The sequence below is a fragment of the Lissotriton helveticus genome, chromosome 5_1 (assembly GCF_964261635.1).
Source record: "Lissotriton helveticus chromosome 5_1, aLisHel1.1, whole genome shotgun sequence".
Lineage (NCBI taxonomy): Eukaryota > Metazoa > Chordata > Amphibia > Caudata > Salamandridae > Lissotriton > Lissotriton helveticus.
This window is the reverse complement of record NC_136065.1, coordinates 2,142,739,599-2,142,764,665: the sequence shown is the minus strand read 5'-3', so window position 1 is coordinate 2,142,764,665 and position 25,067 is coordinate 2,142,739,599. Positions and strand designations below refer to the sequence as shown.

At 49.2% G+C, this 25,067-nt stretch overlaps 1 protein-coding gene across 2 annotated transcripts in view; it reads left to right on the top strand.

Annotated features, from left to right (window-relative positions):
- The window catches only part of NUP188 (nucleoporin 188), a 761,473-nt gene that overhangs the window by 476,465 nt on the left and 259,941 nt on the right, over window positions 1–25,067 (top strand). For both annotated transcript variants that reach the window (XM_078646272.1, XM_078646271.1), the window contains exons 28-29: window positions 16,383–16,452; window positions 18,009–18,076. In XM_078646272.1, coding sequence (XP_078502398.1) covers window positions 16,383–16,452; window positions 18,009–18,076 — 138 coding nt within the window. The remainder of the gene's footprint in view (window positions 1–16,382; window positions 16,453–18,008; window positions 18,077–25,067) is intronic.

Sequence of the window (25,067 nt, the reverse complement as noted above, 5' to 3'; positions counted from 1 at the left end):
TTCAAGCTCTTTGTCACAAGCCCCCTTTCTTGTCCATACATGCTGATCGAATGGTTCTCAGGACCAGGGCTGCTTTTCTGCCTAAGGTGGTAACTCCCTTCCACCTAGGACAATCCATTACTTTACCTTCCTTCTATCCTCCCCCTCACCCTTCTAAGGAGGAAGAGAGACTGCACCGTCTGGACCCTAAGAGGGCGGTGTCCTTTTACTTGGACAGATCCAAGGACTTTCGTTTGGAGGACCAGCTTTTCGTTGGATTTGCTGGCTGCAAGAAAGGAAGAGCGGTCCATAAAAGAACTTTATCGAGATGGATCGTCCTCTGCATAAAGATCTGCTACTCTTTGGCCGGTAAGGAACCACCAGAGGGTATAAGGGCTCATTCAACTAGAGCTAAATCTTCGACCTCTGCATTGGCTAGAGGTGTGCCTGTTGAGGATATTTGTAGAGCGGCAACTTGGTCTTCCCTCCACACTTTCGCGAAGCATTACTGCTTAGACTCCGAAGTGAGGAGGGACGGTCACTTTGCGCGCTCTGTCCTTCAGGATTTCCTGGTCTAGAAGAGTGGACGCCCTCCTCCGGGAGTGGGGACTGCTGTGGGACTCTATTCACAAGGTGAGGAATCCACACGGCAAATGTATCTATCAGAAGAACAAGTTACTTACCTTCGGTAACGCTTTTTCTGGTAGATACTATATCTGCCTGTGGATTCCTCACCGACCCACCCGCCTCCCCGTTGTCCACTCTTCTTTGCCAGAGTTACTGTATTGTAATGTATATATATATTTTGTTGTCAAGGAAATGTTCCAATTTCTTTCCTGCTTTTGCTTAACACTGTGTGTTTTGCCTTGATTATTGTGTACTATGTATACTTGTATATTTCTACTGTCATTGGTCCGTCCGTGTGCCTCGATGGCACGGAAAAAAGGGCGGAACTGATGTCATCACGCCGGCGTGGGCCTGTTATAGGCGTCGGTGACGTCAGCGGAGTCGCGAGCGAGGTCGTGTCTCTATGACGTCAGGAGTCCACGTCGGCGCGAGGCTACGAAAAAAGAATTTCCGAATGTTGCTGACGCAAGGGGTATTCACAAGGTGAGGAATCCACAGGCAGATATAGTATCTACCAGAAAAAGCGTTACCGAAGGTAAGTAACTTGTTCAAGCCAAACAGAATTGTTGCGGCTGAAGCCGTTCCTTAATTGGAGCTGCCTCTCCCACCTGCGCACAGTACCATATACAGATAATCTCTCTTTGCCTTGGGTAAGAACATCAAAGCAGCTATGCACGATCTGAAGTTTCACTCGTGAGCATTAAGAAACTGAGGTTTGTAAATTCTAGTCTTAAAGTCACTAAAGTGCAATGGACAAGTTTGGAGAGGAACTTTGGGGCTTTTCTAAGATGACGTTTGTAAAGGCAGTCTGTGGTGTGGCTCCTCATCACCTTTCGCGCAATGTTTTCTGATCGAGACGTCTCGCTACAGATTCCTCTTTTGAAAATTCCCCAGGCATCAGACGGGATCTGGAAACCTTTCAGCAGATCCTCTACGTGCCAGAAGGTGGTACCTTGTGGCTCAGCATGGGCGCTATTGTACTATGGAATTGTAGTAGACACTTGTTAAAGCGCAACATTCACCTGGCCGGTATCTTGGCTTTATAAACCCTTGTCGGTTTCAGGCCTATGGAAAAACTGACTACAGCTTCAGATTTTTCAGATTAAGCCCAGTACTGGCCCAACTATATGTCAGAAAGAGCAAGGTTTTCAGGGTCTTCCTAAACCAAGAAGTCCAGAACGAGCTGGAACTATATTCCACAATTGAGCCGCCTTTACCTAGAATGTTCTTCCTCCTGACCGAACTTTCCTATAATTCGGGGCACAAACCATATTAGCAGAGGCAGATTGTAGGTTCCTCTGAGGCCCATAGTGTTTAAAGTCTTTGTAGCGCCAAAGAGCCTATCTTGTTTAGGGCCTTATAGACCACCACCATGGATTTAAAGATTATCCTCTCTTTGGCTGGTAGCCAGTCCAGGTCTCCTGAAGGGCTAGAGGCTGAATCATAACTGGATTTATGCAATGCCAGTTTTGAAGCTATAGTTTGTACTCTATAGGTTTTTTATCAGGTAGTCTGGAGCCCCCAACAGAAGTTCATTGTAATAGTCGATTCGACTTAGAATCGTACTCTGCATCACTAATTTTCTTCCAGGTTGGGGCAGTAGTGCAACAATCTTCCAAAGATTCCGGAGAAGATGGAAACAGGTACTTGCTGTTTTGGTGATATGTGAATTCCATAGTTAGTTTTTAATCAACATATATTCTTAAATTACACACTATAGGAAGCTGGCTCTGTATATACTATACCGAAGTAAGGTATAGTGTGCACAGAGTCCAGGGAGTCCCCGGAGGTATAACCAAGGCTAAATTGGATAATCTCAAACAGTTCCATTTGTGGTAGTGTGGTCGAACAGTTAGGCTTATCGGGAGGTGTGTTAACCATGTATTGTATTCACTCAGACAAGAACTGATAGCACACACTCAGAGACTGAATCCAGGCCAATTAGGTAAGTATAAAAAAGGTACACTTAGATTTTATTTCAAGAACGAAGCCGAACTTGGCACAGGTAGGTAAAATATACTTTCAAATACAACACTGAACACAGAAATGCCATTGTGGTTGAAATTGGAATTGTTACATGTTTGTATTTGCTTTCAAAACAGTTCAAAATACATTGAAATTACTTTTGAAATACTTTTTAGTTACATCGACCACGCGGGGTGATATGCCTGGATATCACTTTGTGGGTCCTTCAGTACAAAGGTAATTAAGACAATTTACTTTTCAAAGCAAAGTTACTTTTGTTCCATACAAAAAGCAGGTAGACACTGAATATTTTCAGAGGAAAAACCACGACATGGGTTCCTATGGCTAAAAAGAAGGTTATCAGTTTGCAGCTGAGTAAATGGCTTACAAGACTGGGTGTTTGGGGTTAGAACTAAGGTGCCCCAAGGCCAGGTTGGCATTTAAAGTGCACCACCAGCGGCACCAGGGTGGCTGGGTGCAGAGTACAGGTTGCTAATGTTAGCCTTTAGGGGTGGCGGGGGGTTGTGGGGCACCTCGGTTGGGGCCTGCTCACGGGCAGCAACTCAACCCCACCAGCAGCGCTGGGGTGGCTGGGTGCAGGGTGCTTGGAAGGTGTCTGAAGCCCAATGCAATCCTATGGAGGTTGCCAGTTTTGGAATCTGAAAGAGACAGTTAGTTATAGATTCCTTACCATAGAATTACCCCCAGGCATCAGACTGGATCCAGAAAGTTTTTTCGTTAGCAGTAACCCTGCGTGTCGAAAGGTGGTGTCTGTCTGCTCCGCGTTCGTCGTTGGCGTCGTGGTCGCTGGGATGCCGTTGCAGTTGTTACTCAGATGCCGCCCTGGCGCGCTGATGTCCATTCTTTCTTTTTCTGTGCCAGATAGCGCCGATCCGGAGAGAGCGGTACCTCCAGTCACTTTTTGAGTGCCTTTTTGGTGACTTTTGTCGGCACCGTTTTTTGAATCTTTGACTCCTGGTGCTTGCCAATTTGAATCTTGACATTGTTCTGCATCAAAACGCGCAGCCTCCAATGGCAGTGTGTGTGTAAAGGTACAGGGCCTCTAAGGGTGGCACAATAAGTGCTGTAGCCCTTAGAGGCCTTTTATGGACACAGAACCCTTGGTACCTATGGTACCATTTAGAAGGGACTGACATGTGGCCAGAGAGGTGCCAATTGAGGGTACAAGGGACAGATCTGAAAGAGACAGTTCGTTATAGATTCCTTACCTTAGAATTTCCCACAGGCGTCTGACTGGATCCGAAGAATGTTTGATTAGCAGTACCCCTGCGCGTCGGTAGTCTGGCGTCGGTCGAGTTCTCGTCCATTTTCAGCGTTGTGGTCGCAAGGATGGTGTTGCGGTGTCTACTTAGTCACTGCCCCTGTGCGCTGACGTCAGTTCTTCCATTTTTCCGTGCCAGCCTAGCACAGATCCGGAGAGAGCTACCCCTTTACTCACTTTTTGACTAAACTTTGTTGGATGTTTTGTTGACTTCTTTTTGAGTCTTTGACTCCTGGGGTGTGAGGGATGTCCCACCATTGGACAGAGTTCAAGCCTTGCGAGGCCTGTCACAGGCTGATGTCAGTGAATGACCTGCAGCTCGTGTGCCTTTGGTGTCTGGAGCGCAACCATGACCCGAAGTCGTGCTCCGAATGCCGGGCCTCAAATCCAAAGTCTTTGTGGGAGCCGGCAGTTGGCTCCGCATCACTCCCGGTCTCTTTCGAGAGGGAGGTCTCAAGACCGTTCGCGGAGCCCCCACACCTCGTCCCATTCCAAGGCTTCAAAATCCTGTGGTAAGTTGAAGCACAAGAAGAAGGCGAAGAAGCACTGTTGCTCTTCGCCTTCTCCCCGTCGGTCGGCTGACACAACGCGCAATCTGGAGTATCGCCGCTCTAAGGCTCCATCTCCATTGCCTACTTCAGGTAAGACACCGCACCCCGATGAATCCGATGCCGAAGGGTACTTCCCCTGTTCATCCCTAGTGTTCCCTATTGCCCAGAAGGTGGTGAAGAGGATTGAGAGGGGTAGCTGCACTCTTTGGCATACCAGCTTGAAGAGCCGGACTGGAGACAGGACCTGGGTGATGCCAATGGTCTGGTTCTCACCCTACCGTGGCTACGGAGGAGGAAGCGTCCTATGCTGTGGTGGTGCAAAGGGCAGCTGAGGCCTTCGGCCGGGAGCTCCCTTGTGTGTCAGTCAGGACTAATCTCCTGACAGAGGTGCTTCAGCCTGCGGCAACCTCAACAGAACCCCTTCAGCGAAGCCCTCACTGATGTCCTTCTGGGCACCTGATCCGAGCCCAGCACAGGGTCTCCTATGGAAAGGACGATTGCCTGCCGCCACTGCCCAGCACCGGGTGAACCAGTTTTCCTCCACCAGCACCCTTTCCCGAGAGCTTGGTGGTCCAAGTCTCTTCTTCCATAGGCGCATTCCCTTTTTCTCCCCCACACAGGTAACCCAAGAAGCTGGATTATCTTGGGAAGCGCATGTTCTCTTCCTCCAGCTTGGCACTGCGGTCTGTGAATACTGTGTGCCTCTTGGGCTGATGCTCCCATACTGTCTGGGATACGGTCACGCAAGTGCTGCCTCAGTGCCCGGAGGAGGCACGGACCATTCATTCCAAGGCAGTGGCAGATGGGAGAGATACAGCCAAATTCACAATAAGATGTGGACTGTACACCACTGACTCACTGGGCAGAACAATTGCCACGTCGGTAGCCCTTAGGCACTACTTCTGGTTGAGAACGTCTGGCTTTTCGGGGGATGTTCAGTGAACTTTGCTGGACATGCTTTTCGATAGCCGTCACCTTTTTTAGCAATAAAGCAGACTCGGCACTAGAGTGCTTCAAAGATTCTCGGGCAATGACCAGATCCTTGGGCCATGCTTCCCGTCCACCCCAGTCCGCTTTTCATTCCTGTCGTGGCTATGGAAGGGGCACCCCACTGCGTCCATCCCAGTCCAGCCTCCGGTCCATGCAAACTTCCCAGCCTCTGCGTGGCCGCAGATGTGAGACCCAGCGACCTCGCTGGTCTAGAATCCAGTTGTCGGGCCAGTCCACCCTTTCCCCCCATTCAGCAGCCTCCAAACCCTCCTCGTCCGACTCTTCAGGGCCTTCAGCAGCCAGTGGGTGGCAGGATTCGCCATCACCTCCCCCACTGGCAATCTATCACGTTAGTCAGGTGGATTTTGCAAATAACCCGAAGGGGCTACTCCCTCCCCTTTGAGACTGCTCCACCCTCCATGCCACCATCTTTCGATCGCATGTCGAAGGATCATTGGTCACTTCTCTGCCAGTAATTCTTAGCTCTCTTGGCCAGGAGAGCTATCGAGAGGGTCCCTGCACCAGAAGTAGGTTGTGGTTGCTATTCCCGCTACTTGCTGATGCCCAAGAAGGACAAAGGCCTGCGTCCTATTCTTGACCTTAGGGTCCTCAACCGTTTCCTCCGGAAGGAGAAGTTCAAAACGCTCACGTTGGCTCATATCCTGTCTGTCCTCGACCCTGGAGACTGGACGGTGGCATTAGACTTGCAATATGCCTATTTCCATATTCTAGTTCTGCCAGCCCACAGACGCTACCTACCGTTCATGGTAGGCCACAAGCATTTTCAGTTTAATGTGCTCCTCTTTGGCCTCACCAGTGTCCCTTGGGTGTTCACAAAAGTGATGGCAGTGGTCGCAGCTCATCTGCGCAGATATGGGGTTCCACTCTTCCCCTGTCTCGACGACAGGCTGTTAAAGGCAGGCTCACCCCAGGCGTTCGTCTCCTACCTACAGACTACAGCAGACCTCCTGCACTCGCTGGGGTTCACTATAAATGTGCCGAACTCCCACCTAACTCCCTCTCAGACGCTCCTTTCATCAGAGCTGTTCTGCACACAATGCAGTTTCGGGCCTATCCTCAGCGAGCAGCGAATCTGGGATATTCGGGCTATGATACCAATGTTTCAGCCGCTAGCCCGGATTTCAGTGAGAATGACTGAGGTTGCTGGGCCTCATGGCCTCTTACATCCTGCTGGTCGATCATGCCAGGTGGCATATGCGGGCTCTGCAGTGGGACCTGAAGTTTTCAGTGGGTACAGCATCAGGGGAATCTTTCCTACTACGTCCACATCTCGTAGGCAACTGCAGTGGTGGCTAACGGACCAGGATCGGGTCAGAGGCAGATCCCTCTCCCTTCCCCAACCAGATTTCACGATGGTGACCAATGCATCACTCCTGGGATGGGGCGCCCAACTGGGAGAGGCAGAGAAATGAGGAGTATGGTGTTCGACCTGTTGGAGCTTCGGGCGATCCGCCTGGCACTGAAGGCATTCCTTCCCTCCCTCAAGGGGAAGATAGTGCAGGTGTTCACAGACAACACCACCGCCATGTGGTACTGCAGCAAACAAGGCTGGTGGGGTTGTGGATCCTATGTCAAAAGGCTCTTCGCCTTTGGACATGGGTGGAACATCAGGGCAAGACCCTGGTGGTTCAACACTGTCAAGGATTACCTCAGACTTGTAGAAGAGCCAGGTTCCACGGGAGCGAAGATCTACCCCACTCTCCTCCAAGGTAGAGCCAAACAGATCTTTATTAGCTACGCTAGTATTGACCACTGCCTTATGGGAGAGAAGAGACCAATGAAATGGACCACCAGGGGATAACAAAACGTGGGACGGATCAGATGCGATAACGCTCTTCAACACACTTCCCCAAGTCTACATAAACAGAAGACAATAAAGAAGAAAAAATAAGAGAAAAGCACATGCATTAAATGTATGTAAAGCCTGTAACTCTCCCTAGTTAAAGGTTACAAACTAACTGCATTTTAATATATTGATTGTGCACCACCATACGCTCACAATTCTGCTTGAAGGTAGTGCTCATGAAGAATCTGGCATGAGGAAACATACAATGTCCTTTACTTCCCAAAATGACGTCTCTTCTTGTAAAGTAAAAATCATAAAGGTTGTGTCCTTTCTGGTATGGGGAGAAAGAGTGTTCTTAGTTTAATGGGGCTGCAAGGTCATACGTCTTCCGCTTTTGTAGAGAACAGAGAGCTTTTTATGGAGGGTCTCCAAAGAGTTAATTTTGTAGCACAATGTCAAACTAAAAGGCCTTCATTCATTTTCGTCTGTTACATGCACGGAGAGGCAGATCGCTCTAAAGCAACTCCAAGTGAAAGTAATTAAAACAGCCGGTTTCGGCGTCCATGAGGTTTTGCTCACACAGTGAAAGGCAGACAGCCTCAGTCTTCTGTGTCTCCACACGCAGAGAAGAACAAGCATTAAAAATGCAATAGGTCTCGCCTTTCATTAAGTTAAAGCCATTTGCTTTGCTATACAATACCATTAGCAAAGCAAATGGCTTTAACTTAATCGAAGCCAAGACCTATTGCATTTTCAATGCTTTTTCTATTCGTGTAACTCTCCAATGTCATCTCCCCCCTACAATCCTTGCCAAACATCCCTTCTACCTGCACCTGCGACTATCCTTAGTGAGGGCCAAGCAGCCAAATCTGCTCTGTAAAGCCTCGTCCACCCGGTAGCACCCCTTGTCGTCCATCTGCTCTACGGAGCTAGTTGTCTCTTTACATCAGACCTCTTGCCTCCTCCTACTCTGCTTTTTTTAGTTGCACCCACCTTCTTATCCCCTGCCCGCGTGACTCCTTTTTGGAATCAAATGGATTCCGTCCTTGTCTTTCATGCACCTGTCTAATGTTCCTCCTATCGTAGCTGTGCTGGCGCTTCTTGCAACCTCCTCCTTGCCCTGACTCCTTCAGATGACGTGGTTCTGTGCAGTGCATGCCCACCTCTTCCAAATTTGTCTGCATTTATTATTATTATTATTATTATTAAGCGTTCTTATATAGCGCTCGATTACCCGTAGGCATCTCGGCGCTTGCCTTGGGAACCCGTCCTGGTTTTTCCCTGTGAGATACCGATACTGGGCATCCCCAAGGTGAAGCCAGGCATCCCGCCGCAGGGGGGCCGTAGTGGAGATTAAGCAAGCTAATGCCCAGAGCTGCAGAGTGTGAACCTGTGACTCAAGTAGGCACCGAAACGAGAATTCTCGAGTCCGTGGATATTTGGGCTCAAGACCCTGCCGCGTCGGGAATTGAACCCTGGTCCCGGGTCTGACCTCTGCTTCAGGTCTGCCGCCTCTAACCAGTGAGCCACACTTCTCCATTCTGCCTTCATCACTGGGGCTCACAGCAGTGGCGTGTCAGCAGTGGTGTGCCAGCAACAGCATGCTGGCAGTGGCGTGTCAGCAGCGGCGTGCCAGCGGTGTGTCAGCAGGAGCGTGTCAGCAGTGGCGTGTCAGCAGCAGCACGTGCATATTCACTCATTCTTTAGATAAAGAAAACTTCAACCGCACCCCAAGGGGATAGTAACAAACTAGCATAAAATGAAGAAAAAGCATCCCACACGCAAGATATAGCAACAAGTAGTGTAGAATAAACAAAATGCATCCCACACTCTAGAGACCGCACCTTAATAGCATAACCGATATCACCAAAAAAAGCCATAAATAAACCAATCCGAATGCATAATCCACTAAAGCTTACCTTTTATTCCGAGCCCTCATCCACAAAAGCTTAACTTTTATGCAGAGTCCGCCGCCTGATGCTTTGTGAAGTCCCTGCAGTCAGAGACTGCAACCACAGCGTGCATTCCCTTACAGTGGAAGGCTGCGGCCTCTGTGCAGAGTCACTGTCATCAGACTGCAACCACAGCGTGCATTCCCTTACAGTGGAAGGCTGCGGCCTCTGTGCAGAGTCACTGTCATCAGACTGCAACCACAGCGTGCATTCCCTTACAGTGGAAGGCTGCGGCCTCTGTGCAGAGTCACTGTCATCAGACTGCAACCACAGCGTGCACTCCCTTACAATGGAAGGCTGCGGCCTCTGTGCAGAGTCACTGTCATCAGACTGCAACCACAGTGTGCACTCCCTTACAATGGAAGGCTGCGGCCTCTGTGCAGAGTCACTGTCATCAGACTGCAACCACAGTGTGCACTCCCTTAACCCTTTACAGGCCTGGTACCAGAGCCTGCATCCATATGTAAAGCATGCACTATGCGTGTGGGCCTGCAGCCCTTGCACCCCACCTGGCAGAGCGGCGGCCTTCCAGTGCTGTGTGCACCAAGACTGCTGTAAATCTGGAGTTCCCCGGGCAATTCATAACCCCTGTGTAATGTGTACTACTCCACAGAGGACAGTATGCATCAGTTTCTCCAGCCCCCTGTGCAGTGTGAAGTTCTGTTGCATTATGCACCTCTGCTGTCAGCGCCTGTAGCCACCCACTGTAAATTATGCACCTATGCTGTCAGTGCCTCTACCGTGGTACATTATGCACTCCTGCTGTCAGAGGTTGCAGCTCTGGGGGACTCCACGCTTCGAGAGCCTGCCTCCTCGCCCTTTAACTGCCACCCCCCCGCCCCCTTCATACCCTGTGCCTTTGAACCCTGCCCCAAATCTCAACCTCTCCATTGCATCTGTACCCCGCGTCTGTGGTCTGTAGCCCACTGCCGCCCTGTGTCACAGCCCCTTTAGTTTTATTTTAGTTAACATGGCGCTGGGCTCACGTTCCCGCAAGACTTCGGGTGCCTGGAACGGCCCGGCCTGCAGGGGCATGGCAGTGTGGTCGCTCCCAGACCCGGTGAGGCGGTGTAAATCGAGGTGCGGTGTGAGCAGAGAGGAGTGCGGGGGGTTTCTATGGAGACCCCCTTTTCCCCGGACGTCCTGCTTCCTCGGTGAGCCCAATGCACAGCAACTCGGTGAACCGGACAGATGTGGGCGATGCCTGCGGATGCTGGGTAATGGCTCCTCCACCCCAAAGGAGATTATAGCTGGTTGTCGAAGTGCTGAACAGTACTCCTAATGTTGGGGAGGGTGCACAGCCGCAGTACGTGCCAGTTCTTTGCAATTGTTAGGGAGCAAGGCAGCGTTTGGCACCAGATTATGTGCAGGTCCTTGGTTGTCCCAGTGTTGTTTTTTGTCCTTTTTCAGGTCCCAGGGAGTTGAATCTCCAGACCTAGAGTCCGGGGAAGGGGGCCCTTCAATATTCAATCTAAGGGTGTTAAGGGGAGTAGGAGGGAGTAACCAATGGGCTACCTACTCCTAGGGTGACTCCACCCCCTATATGGCCACTTCCGGTGCGGAGTGAGCATAACCCTGACCCAGAAGTCCCTATTTCACCAAAAATAAGATGGAGAAACTCTTCTCTGACTGTTCACTTCAGGTAGTCCACCTTAGAGGTGTGGCTGGCCAGTGGGTACAACTGAATAGTTTCCCACCTGTTATGGTGCCTAATGGGAGGGTGAAGCTCCCCAGATCTGGCCGGAAGCTGGAGTTGCATGCCAAATGAGGCAGAGCCTCTGAACCCTCTGGCCTTGGTATTCTAATTTGCTAGCCATCCTGCGGAAGGAGTTGGGAACTCCTTCTACCAAGCAGGCATTGTTCATGGACTTGGAGAGCGCAAGCTCTCCCTTGCAGGGGGTCAGACATCCGCCTGTGGTGGCAGGCTGGACAATACCAGTCAGCTAACTCACTAAGACCCTAGTAGGGCTACAGGGATCACTTCTAAGATACCCTCTTGGTACATGGCTCAATAAATCTGATACTGGCATCAGTACAGATTTAATAAGAAAAGATGTTTAATATCAAACACTCTTGCTCTCAGTGCAGCCATTATGTAGCTGGGTAACTCGACCAGTACACGTCCTCAAAATGTCTTCCTGAGCACATGCAATGCCTTGTAATGGAACTAGGCTTCACATGGGAACATCTGCTCGTGCAGCTGTACCCTCACATGTAATATGATGCACCCTGCCTTTAGGACTGCTGTAGTCATAGTGAGGACCCAACCCAGGCAGCGGACAATGGGCGTTAGGATTAAATAGGAGAAGTTACGTATGGTGTTCCGGGAGACAGAGAACCCCAGATACCCTCGCACCATTCACTATAACATCCCATGATGCAGCACACACTAAAGCCTAAGATAGCCGGAGGGGCCCAAGTTTCCTTTTTGGATAGTAAACACTACTGTACCGCCAGGAGACGAGAAGTTCAAGAACGCGAGAGGGTGGGGGGTGGTGGGTGGGCGGCGGGATGTTTGATCAAGGTTACTGTATTCTCTCATGATGCAAATGTTTAGAGAATTATGCGATAAGTACTGTGTATTAATAATGTTGTCGTTTAATGCGGATGTTGCTATTGTACAATGAGGAGATATGCATAGGGGGGGGAATACAAAAACCGGCTGTTGTACTGTCACTATTTACTGTACGGCTCATTTTTTGATTTATTTTATTTATTTATTTATAAAGTTTTATATAGCGCGAACTTGATCCCGAAGGATATCAGAGCGCTTTACAATAACCGGGAAAGGTAACAAATCCAAACATGAGTCAAACATGGGGAATATAATAGGCGTTAAATCAAATAGTGCACACATAACAGGTCATATATAAAATCTGTAACGTGTTAAAATCCGTGCCAATTTTAAAAAAAGATAAATAATGGATAATCAATGCAAAACTATTGTTATACATCCCTAGGTGATCACTTATCGACTTGTTGAGTTCGAATGGCAGTGACGGATTGACATTTGAGGTGGCTCCTCTGCAAAGTACATGGAGGGAACCCCCGACCTAGTCAGTTGCCTTCAAGTCAGGGGCCCATGCACAGTACCGGAGGAACCCACCTAGAGCTTGGGGAACCCACCCCGCACAGCAAGGGGTCTCTGGGCTAATGCTACTTTAACGGGCAAATGGTCTATTGAACACACTGGAATTGAAAGCTATGACAACATGGATCACCATGACCACTTGCATAATCATTCAATCATTCCGGGGTTTGTAAAGCGCACTACTCACCCTTGAGGGTCTCAAGGCGCTGAGTGGGGTGGGGGGGTGGCTCCGGATCAGTCGAAGAGCCAGGTCTTGAGGTCCCTCCTGAACCCGTGCAGGGTCGGGGAGCGTCTGATGTTCACCGGGATACCCGGCATAAGGTGGATTGGTCCACTGCCACACCCATCAGATTCACTGCACTCAATCCCGTCGCGAAAACATACTTCGCGAAACACAGCTGACAGAAGACAAAGTCAGAGCTATTCCCCAGCTCTGTTTATCAATGGCTAGAAACAGCTTGCAAAAGCCACAAAACACACATTGCAGACAATGGCCGACGATGTGAAAAACTCAGAAAAAAAGGACAGTCAACCTGTGCTTTCAATCAATGGACCCATTGACAAGCGCCTGGATACGCTATCGAGTGATTAGCTGCACTTTATAAATCTTGATAGATTGACAGTATCTCACTTTCACCCCTTCCGGCAGCTGGCCTCTCTGTGATGATGCTCTGTTCCGCAAGACTGACACTGCACAATGAGATGCACTGAACCTATTCTAAATACACTGCAGTGGGAACTAGACCCAAGACACTTCAACAATAGAACAAGAAATGCTTTTTCTGAATGAAGTGAGAACCACACTGGAGTAAGATGCTGTGTACTGGAGTCATTCAACTTTTCTGCTGCCAACAAGTCCAAAGATCAGGCCTGGACTGCACCTCAGGAGGGTCTGGAAACATATGCTCTGGGCTGAAGAGATTAAGTCAATGTAGTTACTGGATTCTTGAACTGTCCTTGTACACAAACCCGTCACTGGCGCTGCATGGGATGGGAACTGCATTGCACAATTCAGAAGGGAAAGTGCTTAACTTAAGCAGGTGGTTTCCGGTGCTCGGCACCAGCACTTAATTGTCAGTACCGGCTCCTATAGCAGTCTGCCACAGGGTGTCACTGTTTATATTATTTAGAGAGTAGCATAACAGAAGCTGTTTATAAATTCAATATGCATTGAAAATTACTAATACCCGATCCCAAGCCATTCTGATGACTTGGGCGGCCTGGAATAGTCTTAATTCTCACACTTGTAGGAGTGTGATGGTTAGTAGGTGTGTTTATAATGTCATTAGCAGCGCTGGCAAGGGCAATGGGTGTGGCGAGCTGAAGTGGCCCCCTGCCGAGGACCCTGGCACGTATTTTTCTTTTTATTAATTAACCCCTTCGACGCTCATGACGAGCCCAGCTCGTCATGTAGGGCCCATTGATTTCAATGGAAAGTCAATGGCCCTACATGCATACCCCTTAGCAGCCAAGTGGTTAAGCACTGGACTGGTACATCCCCACAACCCCATGGCGATAGGCAAAACTGAACTACCCTGACCAGAACCAATCCTTGCATTGCTCTCATGCTGTGTATAGAAGTAAACTGCACAAGAGTAATGCAAGGATTGGTTGGAGCAGATGAACCTGCGCTCCAAATGAGACCAAGGGGGCTGTGCTGTTTTCCCCTGGCTGCTTAACATAGCGCAGGTTTGACAGGCCCGAAGGGCACGTGTCGGGTTGAACACTGTAAGAGACCTGTCCAACCTGACATGCGCACTTGACTTAATCCCCACTGCCTGTCAGGTGGCCAATCAGGAGAACGGCCTTGTGCTGCTAAGATACCCATGGAACATAGAACACAGACCCATGACTGGGGGGGAGGAGTTGGGCAAATAAATGAAAACTTAATTACACTTTCAATTAATACCTGTGGCGCTCGGGCTACTTTGTAGGGTGGCAAGCCCCAATGCAACAATAAAGGAGCCGTCTCTGCCCTCTTCCAGCAATGTTATTTCACCTCCCTCTTACACACACACACTGTTAGAAGTGAATCTTATATATCTGAACAGTATTATGTAATATGTGTCTCATCTATTTCTAGACTGATTACTGAAATCATTCTACAGTATCACTTCACATTTCTCTTACACTTATAGTCAGATGTGAATCTTCTACACCTGTACAGTATTACGTAATATGTGTCTCACCACTGCCTAGGCTAATCGCACCCCTTCTTTCTACAGAGTTATTTCACATCTGTTTTACAGCTAGTTAGTACTGTATCCTTTATACCTGATCAGTAATATATAAGTGTCTTATCTATATATAGAGTATTTACTACCATCTTCCTGAAGCATTATTTAACATCTCGTACATTTATTGTTCGAAGCGAATCTTCCGTACCTGTACGGTATTATGTAACATTACCGTGACATCTATGTCTAAAGAACCGCACCACTGTCCTACTGTGGCATTTCACATCCCTCTTGCACCTAAAGTTAGAAGGATATCTTTTATACCTGAAAAGTATTATGTATAAAAGTGTCTCATCTATGGGCCTGATTACGAGTCTGGCGGTCCAAGGTCAGATAGACTCCCAGGACGTGGCGGTGGCAGTCTTCTGACCGACTTATTACAATTAGGGTGGTTGGACTGCCATTGCACTGCAGCAAACAGGGATCAGAGATCTCTGGCGGTGGTGGGGCGGTCTTGAGGCCGTAATATGCTTGACGGGACCGCCGCTGTCCCGAAAAGCTTATTACGAGTTTCCTCTCTGCCACGGTTTAAATGACGGTTCCTCGTCCCTTAAAACTTTGGGTCCTACAAGCGCAGGCATCCAGTACATGCACGGCATTGACTGCACCAGTCTATTCCATGCAGACACTGTCTTTGACCTTCCCATTGCACTGCCTATTTCATGGGCACCGCCGTTGAAACGCCAAAGAACTGCCTGCCACCAACTTAAAAATTCATAATATGGTGGGCGGTGCACACACAGGTCTCGTTGCGCGGCAGCAGGCTGGTCCCACAACTGCATCACCAAACTCGTAATCAGGCCCTATATTTAAACAAATCCCACTCCTCTTTCTACTGTGTTATTTTATATCTCATTATTAAATAAAGTTACAAGAGTACCTTCAATACCTACCATTATTATGTACTATAAGTGCCTCGCCTATGTCCAGACAAACCACACTTCTCTTCCTAGTGCGTTATTTCACATCTCTCATACATGCAGTTAGAAGTGAATCTTCTACACCTGTACAGTTTTATGTAATATAAGTGCCTCATCCATGTCTAGAATAAATACTACCCTCCTCCTACAGCATTATATCACATTTATCTTACAATTATAGTTAGAAGTGTATGTTCAATAGCTGAACAGTATTATGTAATATGTGTCCTATCTATGTCTAGATTAATCCCTCCCTCTTTCTGCAGCGTTAGTTGATAATACAGCAGTGAATAAAGTTCTTTAAAAAAAAAAGGACTGCTGTAGTCATGACTTGTATATAATACATGATTTACATGGGCATTGCACACACGGAGTGGGCAATGTCGTGGTTTGAAAATGGCTTACACCATTTCGCGCATCCTGCAATTACGGTTTGCATGCAGTTTTTGTGGGGGTCCTTTTGATGGCATAATACATGCTGAAGCCTTTAGGGTCCCCCTTTAGCACCCCTCCCCTGAGTACCAGGGGTTCCATTCACAAGAGTCTTATAAGACTTCTAAAGTCCTTGTCACTGGCTAACAATCAACATTTGTGTAGTTTTATGGAATGAGCACTGGCGCTGGGGCCTGGTTAGCAGGGACTTAGTGCTCTTCCAATCAAAAGTATCGGTACCAGTGCCAAAAAGTGGGGTTGACCATATCTAAATGACGCACTTTCCTACAAATAGCTCCTCTTGCAAAGGTGTACTAATGGCATATGCTGGTGAAGAAACACATGATGTCCTCACATTGCGTCCACTACATGAGGATGCCTCTTTAAAGATACAATGTTAGATTATTTCACATAATCGCGCTTTCCATCACTCTAAAGGCAGTGTGTAACTGTGTATAGCCTGAATTTTCATGATTTGTGTTTTTGGCACTTGTCACAAACTCAGTAGTCAATTACTGTGAGGTCAGCAAGTCTTGTTTGTTTCCACAGGCCCAAGTTCTGGGAGAATTTAACAAGCCCTCTCTTCGGGATCCTTTCGCCACCAGTGGAAACCTCAGAGGTGAGCCCCCAACATATTGGTAATGTATTTTGGAACATCTTCGCCTTTAAGACCGAGTCAACATCAATGCATGTGAATGTGTGAGTCAGACACCCGTGTGCCATTCGCTTTGGAATACATCGACTGTCCAAACATTGAATCTTGAGGCAAATTTAACCCTCTTTGAAACTGTTGCTATCGTGCTGGACGATTTTGATTCCCGGACCAGTGACAGCTCTGACATTGAAATTGCGGAGTGAATCTGATTCCTTTTTAAATCAAACCTGTGCAGCGTCCATTTCCAGAAAAAGGGTCATTACTATATGCAATATTCATTGCCCTGAAGATGGTCTGACGGACTAACGCCACGAAAGACCGAAACGTCGACGTGATCACCTACTTCCTAAGTATTCAATGTACCTAAGTGACTGATGTTTGTATCAGGAGATATGTTACTTTTTTTGACTATATTGGAATAGATGTTTTTATTCACGAACAGTAGGATAGGCTGCACTATACCTCCTTCATGATCTATTGCTGAATTAATTTTTGATTGACTGTACCCTTCCTAACTTGATTTATTTATGAAAATACATTTTATATATTTTCAAAAAGATATTCCTGTGTTTGTATTGTTTTTCTCTGGTCATTCCTTGAATGTGTAAACGTGTGAAGCCTTGGTTTTAGATCTGATTAGACTGAACCATTTAACAATTTCAGTATAATTCATTACAAATCATACTTTTCTCAAAGAAAATCCCTTGTAAGCACCTTGACTTGACACTGTTTGAACTGCCCAAGCCTCCAAGGGTATATTGGGTTTTCCCACATCCTCCTTCTGCTAAGGACACTTATTGCCCAGTTAACGAGCGTCCCTCAGAGCCAAAGGCCTGTGGTCATCGGAAGTTCTTGATTAAGGCTGCCAGTAATACTCTGAATTGGGAGGTGCACTTCCACTTATCTTCTGTCCTCTTGATGCTGCTCTGTCTATTGCCTTTTCTGTGGCCTCTACTTTTTTCCTTACACACCTTTAAAGGAGAAGGGCTGGTTGTCAGCTGCAGCTCCTTTGTGCTCTGCAATAAGACTGTTGTGAGCTTCGAACCCTGACACAGAGAGAATGTCCACTGTGGCGTTCTATTTTGAGACTGGTGATCACGGGACTGTGGGGTGGAGTGGCACTGGACTGTGTTCTAGGTAACATTTGTTGCGAATGGCATGCAGAGTGCTGGTTCAAGGTTATGGTTTGGGCTGTAATCCTCACAGCATACTATTTGAGGATGGCATGCACGGGCCGATGCTGGAGGGTGTGTCTGGGAGCATCCTGGGGTGATGCCATTAGAGAGTGGTGGTCAAGCTTTAGCTTGCGATGGCACGCCTTTCAAGTATGGCATGCATTGGACTAGGCTGCTATGGGGCTGGTCCTGTGCTTTGGCTGCCGTTGACATTCACTGGGCAGATATACAGGCACCTCTTGCACCACGACCAGCAGTGGACGGCACTCACTGACGTCCTACATTTGAAGTGTGAGTCACCCTGTATGCTCCTATTAATGTTACTGTTATTTTTCTCCACTGCAGCCAAGTATCCTGGAGACATGCTCGTTCATCATGAGGATTATTTGCCTGGAAATTTACTACGTGGTCAGGTAAGTGTCTGATAGCTCATGGGATCGTGCGATTCCTAGTGTATTGAGCTTAAATGCAAGGAATGGACTTTATGTGCAATGAGGCTGTTCATATGCAGCATAGGCTGTAATATAATACTGTAAAATGTAAATGTATGTGTTCGAGGCATGTGGGCTGCTAAATTCATATCTTTTGCATAGATCGCCGCCTAGTGTTGGGTCCGGATGATCGCACATTGTTGTCCTGGAAGAGTCTTCGAAGTATCCTGAGATAGGTGGCTCCTCCCCTGGACTACAGTGCGCATGGGCATCGGCTCCATCCCCAGATTGTTTTTTTCCGCCATTGGGTTCGGATGCGGTCTCGACGTCTCTCTGTCGGAACCGAGAAAACTTACTTTTTTAAGGTCAAAAGACCTTCGTTACCTACGTCGGTATTGTTTGCGTGCGGTCTCGAGTTTCTCCCGTCTCTTCGAGGCGGAATCTGCGGAGTCGAGTTACTCTTCGGACATCGAGGCCTTCTCATCGCAGCAAGACCACGACTCTTTCAACATGGACCGGAGCCCGTTTAAATACTGTCCCGTCTGTGGGTCCAAATACCCACATATCGACGTGCACCCGGTCTGCAATAAATGCCTCTCGCCGGACCATAACGAGCAGAACTGCATGGCCTGCTCCAAGTTCCGGTCAAAGAAAACGCTCAAGCTTCGGCGCGCGGTGCGCCTCGAGGCCCTGCGGGCGGCCCCGGCACCCGATAACATTTTCGACCCAGAAGAAGAGGGCCTGAGCCATCATCTTCAAATTTCACCACCTGCGACGGAGGTCGAAGCCGATCCCGACGAAGACGGCGGGGCCATGGAACAAGACCTTGAATACGTCGACGAGGTAGGAGACGTCGAAGAAGTTTATGGGGCCGCGGAAGATAGCTCAGGGGATGAGCTATGCCCCGACAGTTATACAGATCAGGCTCGGGTCACGGGATCGCCTATCGGCCTTACCCAAGACCCTGCACCGCAAGCCACGGCCCCGCCTTCACGCCCGGCCACGGACATAACTGCGGGGGCTACGCAGCCCATATCGAAACCGAAACTGAAACCAACGGTATCGACTGCACCTAAAATGGCCGACGCCAAATCGAAACCGAAACCACCGGATTCGAGTGCACCTAAGATGGCGGACGTTCCATCAAAGACGCCAAAGCCTGTTACCTCATCGGCTCCGTCGACCTCCGGGCCACCGAAGCCGAAGAAGACTATTGACTCGACAGTACCGAACTTATCGGAGGGGGATGCGTCCTCAAAGAAGGTCGTCCGTCAAGGGTCGACCGGAGCGGAGCGGACGAAGTCCGCAAAGGTCGTCGAGAAACACTCTGTGCCGGCAGGGGCACCGCTAGCCGGACGCATAGTCGAGGCGGAGTCTACGAAATCCCTCGGATCCAAGAGCGGAGGCTCAACTCTTAGGCCCAAGGACTCCGGGTCTAAAGCTGCGGCATCCACGTCTAAGCCTCCAAAAGAGCCCCAGAAAGTCGGGGGCAGCGGCCCGCTGGCGGACTCCTCGTCGGCGCCAAGTGCCTCAGCAGGTGGAACATCACAAATCGTCAGTTCATTGAAACGGATTCGTGAGAAGGCTGCTGCGACATCGGCTTCCGCGCCGTCGCACCAAAAGACATTGGACGTGCCGGCGAAGCCTGCTCCCAAGCTCTTATACATTCTGCCGCCGAAGGAAGCCCCGAAAGCCTTTGCCCCAAAGACGGCGCCGAAGACATCAGAATCTTCAACGTCTAGCGGCCTACACGACTCAGGAGACGAATCTGAGCGTTTTATCGATGCAGACACTGGAAGGCTGACCCTTTATAAGAGGAAAATCACTTCCCTGCCAGTGGACTCCTATATCATTCCACTGAAGAAGAAAAGGCCTGCACAGGACATTCCTGCCCTGGTTGAACCTATCCAGCCTCCGCCTAGGAGAAGTCCAACACCTTCCCCTGACCACTCTGGGGGAGAGGAGGAGGGGCTTGATGACCAGTACAATTTCCCCATCAATGACCCTGATGCACAACAGGATTCCTATGATGACGCTGGTGACCAGGGACACCAACCTGTGGGGCAAGACCCACAGCTTTTCAGTGCACGGGCATCCCCAACAGAGGACTCTGCAGGATTTCATGCACTAATCGAACGGGCAGCTGCTAATCATGACGTGGACATGCATGCTGACCCAGTGGAGGAAGACTTTCTATTTGACACTTTCTCTGTCTCTGAAAGAACAGTCAAGACTCTCCCTATGCTAAAGGGGGTCCTTAAACATGCTGCAGAGATCTTTAAGGAGCCTACCAGAGCGAGAGTGGTCAACCCTCGCATCGAGAAAAAATACAGACCAGCTCCTGCAGATCCCGCATATATTCGGGGACAGTTGCCTCTTGACTCTCTGGTGGTCGCAAATGCCCGCAAACGGGCCAACTCCCAAACGACTGGTGAAGCTCCTCCCCCAGACAAGGAGTCCAAAGTGCTTGAGGCATGGGGCAAAAGAATAGCTGCGCAGGCTGCCAATTTCTGGCGTATTGCAAATACACAGGCGCTATTGGCACGTTATGATAGGGCGCATTACGACACCCTAGAGCAACTTTTACAACACCTGCCTACGCAGTTTCAGGAGGGTACCAAACTGCTCATAGAGGAAGGAAAACTCATCTCCAACGCAGCAATAAAGTGTGCACTTGATGCCGCAGACACAGCAGCTAGGGCTATTAACACTAGCGTCATGCTAAGACGACAAGCGTGGCTACGTATATCAGGGTTTAAACCAGACATTCAAACAACCATACTCAATCAGCCCGTCAATCCTGATAGACTGTTTGGTCCTGATGTTGACACCACCCTCGAAAAGATTAAGAAAGACAACGAAACGGCTAAGTCTATGGGGACCCTTCAGTCACAACAATTCCGGGGCAACACTTTTCGTCGCTCAGGTGCACGCGGAGTCACCCGAGGACAGATGGGTCAACAATCACAGTTCACTAGAGGTGGAGCACAGTCCTCGTACCCCAAGCAGAATAAAGGGGGTTATCGAGGAAACAGCACCAGAGGACGTGGCAGAGGAAACAACAACTCCCGTTCCTCTGCCCCAAACAAACAGTGACTCTCTGTCATGCCCCCGACCATTTAACACCTGTCGGGGGGAGACTCCAGCAGTTCCTGCCAGTCTGGACAAACATCACCACAGACAGGTGGGTAAGACAACTTGTCCAGTACGGTTATTGTCTAGAGTTAACGTCCACTCCACCCAACATTCCACCAAGGCAACGGCCTATGTCCGCAGAGCACTTGCACTTATTGCAGCAAGAAGTAGTGGTGATGCTGCAAAAAGGCGCAATAGAGCTCGTGCCAGTGGAGGAGGAAGGCACAGGGGTCTATTCCCTGTACTTCCTTATTCCAAAGAAGGACGGATCTCTCAGACCCATTCTAGATCTGCGCCCCCTCAACCTGTATATACTATCAGAACATTTCCATATGCTTACACTGCAACAGATTCTTCCCTTGCTGAACCAAGGAGACTTCCTAGCAACCTTAGACCTCAAGGATGCTTATTTCCACATACCACTACACCCGTCCCACAGAAAGTATCTCAGGTTCACTATCCAAGGCAGGCATTATCAGTTCAAAGTCCTGCCCTTCGGAGTGACCACCGCCCCCAGAGTGTTTACCAAGTGTCTGGCGACGGTAGCGGCGCACCTCAGGAGGCAGAACATCCATGTCTACCCCTACCTAGACGACTGGCTCGTTCAAGCCAAGTCGGAACAACAGTGCGCCGCGGACATGTCGACTACCATTCACCTCCTTCACAATCTGGGCTTCTCGCTGAACTACCCAAAGTCGCACCTTCAACCAGCACATGTGCGGCAGTTTCTGGGTGCGACGATAAATACCCTGACGGCCATGGCTCAGCCAAACAAGGTCAGGATAGACAGCATGCAGTCTCTAATCCAAAGGTTCAGACCACAACACTCGCTTCCAGCGAGAGTGTTCATGCAGTTGATTGGCATGATGGCCTCCTGCATCTTCATAGTCCCTCACGCACGATTACATATGCGTCCGCTCCAGGAGTGCTTAGCAAATCAGTGGACACAGGCTCAGGGACAAATGACAGACCTAGTGTTGGTTACCAGTCGTGCGTACAACTCTCTGCATTGGTGGAATCCACACAACCTTTGCAAGGGCCGACTGTTCCAAGAGCCAGTGCCACAGATTATCCTGACAACGGACGCATCTCTCCAGGGATGGGGAGCTCATCTGCTCACTTACACAGTGCAGGGACTATGGACGACGCAGCAACAGAAGATGCACATCAACTATCTGGAACTGATGGCAATCTTCATGGCGCTCAAGTCCTTCAATGTACATCTGTGCAACAAGGTAGTGTTAGTCCGGACGGACAACATGACAGCGATGTACTACATTCAAAAGCAGGGAGGCACCCACTCGCCGCAGCTGTCTCATCTGGCTCAGAGCATGTGGAAGTGGGCCATTCAGAGGAACATTTTCCTCATGGCAGAACACCTCCCGGGCAAGGACAATCAGATGGCGGATCTGCTCAGCAGATACAGCCATCAAATGCACGAGTGGGAGTTACATCCATCAGTACTCCGCCCGTACTTCCAGCAGTGGGGTCATCCGGAGATAGACCTGTTTGCCACAAACGAAAACGCAAAATGCCAACACTTTGCCGCCAGGTTCCCTCACCCACAGTCGCAGGGGAATGCGATATGGATGAACTGGTCAGGCAGATTTGCATACGCTTTTCCGCCAGCCCCTCTGATACCGCTGGTCGCAAGAAAGCTAAGGCAGCACTCGATGACACTCATCCTAGTTGCTCCAACGTGGGCACGCCAACCATGGTACACCACGTTTCTGGAACTCTCAGTGGTGCCGCATCAAAGGCTGCGCCTAACGCCCAGGCTGTTGACGCAGAACCATGGAGACATTCAGCATCCAGATCCGCAACAGCTCAACCTGGCGATCTGGCTCCTGAAGTCCTAGAGTTTGGCTACCTTCACCTACCTCCAGAATGCATGGACATCATCAAGGAGGCAAGGAAGCCGACTACCAGAGCATGCTATGCTGCAAAATGGAAGCGTTTTGTCCTTCACTGTACAGCCAATGACATAAACCCGCTAGATGCATCTATCCCTAACATCATTTGCTATCTGTTACATCTTTACAAGTGCAATCTAGTGTACACTTCCATTCGGATACATCTATCCGCCATAGCAGCTTACCTTCAGAACAGGCAACATCTCTCTGTCTTCAGAGTGCCTGCCATTAAAGCCTTCCTTGAAGGTCTGAAACGAGTCATTCCCCCAAGAACACCGCCAGCTCCGGTGTGGAACCTCAATGTGGTCCTCACCAGGCTGATGGGACCACCTTTTGAGCCACTGCACTCGTGTGAACTCCAGTTCCTAACATGGAAAGTGGCTTTCCTTATTGCTATTACGTCACTGAGACGTGTCAGTGAGCTGCAAGCGCTCACAATCCAAGAGCCATTCATACAAATTCATCCAAATAGGGTGGTACTACGTACTAACCCCAAATTCCTTCCGAAGGTGGTGTCACAGTTTCATCTCAACCAAACTATTGACTTGCCCGCATTCTTCCAAAACCCACAAACGGTGGCGGAAAGAATGCTCCATACTTTGGACGTTAGGAGGGCGTTGATGTACTATATTGACAGGACACAACACTTTAGGAAAACAAAACAACTTTTTGTTGCCTTCTCGCCACAGCACAAGGGCAACCCTATTTCCAAAGCAGGAATAGCCAGATGGATTGTTAAGTGCATCCAGATCTGCTATCAAAAGGCTAAACGTACCTTAACAATACCCCCAAGGGCGCACTCCACACGCAAATTGGGGGCATCCATGGCTTTCCTGGGGAACATTCCTTTAGAAGACATTTGCAGAGCAGCCACATGGGTTACACCGCATACCTTTACAAAACACTACTGTGTTGATGTGCATTCCAAGCAGCAAGCAGCTGTTGGACAGGCTGTTCTCAAGACACTTTTTCAGGTTTCTGCAGCTGGCACGGGCAACCGCCGCTAATGGAGGGACTGCTATATATTCTATGCAAAAGATATGAATTTAGCAGCCCACATGCCTCGAACTGAATATGCTACTTACCAGTATGCATCTGTTCTTGGCATGTAGGGCTGCTAACATTCATATCGCCCACCCTCCTCCCCGGTGCCTGTCGCAGCTGCAGACATACTCTTGCATTCAATCATTAGCATGGACATCCTTTACACTTTTCACTCCATCTCTGCCACAATGGCTAAAAACAATCTGGGGATGGAGCCGATGCCCATGCGCACTGTAGTCCAGGGGAGGAGCCACCTATCTCAGGATACTTCGAAGACTCTTCCAGGACAACAATGTGCGATCATCCGGACCCAACACTAGGCGGCGATCTATGCAAAAGATATGAATGTTAGCAGCCCTACATGCCAAGAACAGATGCATACTGGTAAGTAGCATATTCAATACTTGTAAAGCGCACTATCACCTTTCAGGCATCCTGGCGCTGCATACCGCTGTGGAACCCCTCCTGGCTTTCCCTGTGAGATGCCCCCTACTGGGCACCCCAAGGTGGAGGCCAGGCATCCTAGCGCTTTCGGGGCATTGTGGAGATTAAGCAAGCTATTGCCAGAGTTGCAGAGTGGGACACATGATTAATTAGAGTAGGCACCTAGGAGAGAATATCAAGAATTATCGAGAATTATCAAGTCCGTGGACATTGAGCCCAAGACTCTGCCGCGTCGGGAATTGAACCATGGTCCCGGGCAAGACCTCTGCCTCAGGGTATGCCGCTCTAATCGGTGAGCCACACTTCTCCACTACTACTGCTGCTGCTGCGACTTGAATATCAGACTCCTCTCTTAGGAAACCAGCTTGTGCTATTATTATTATTATTTATTATTACCACAGCAGCAGCAGGACGGGGAGGCTAGGAGATTCATGGAA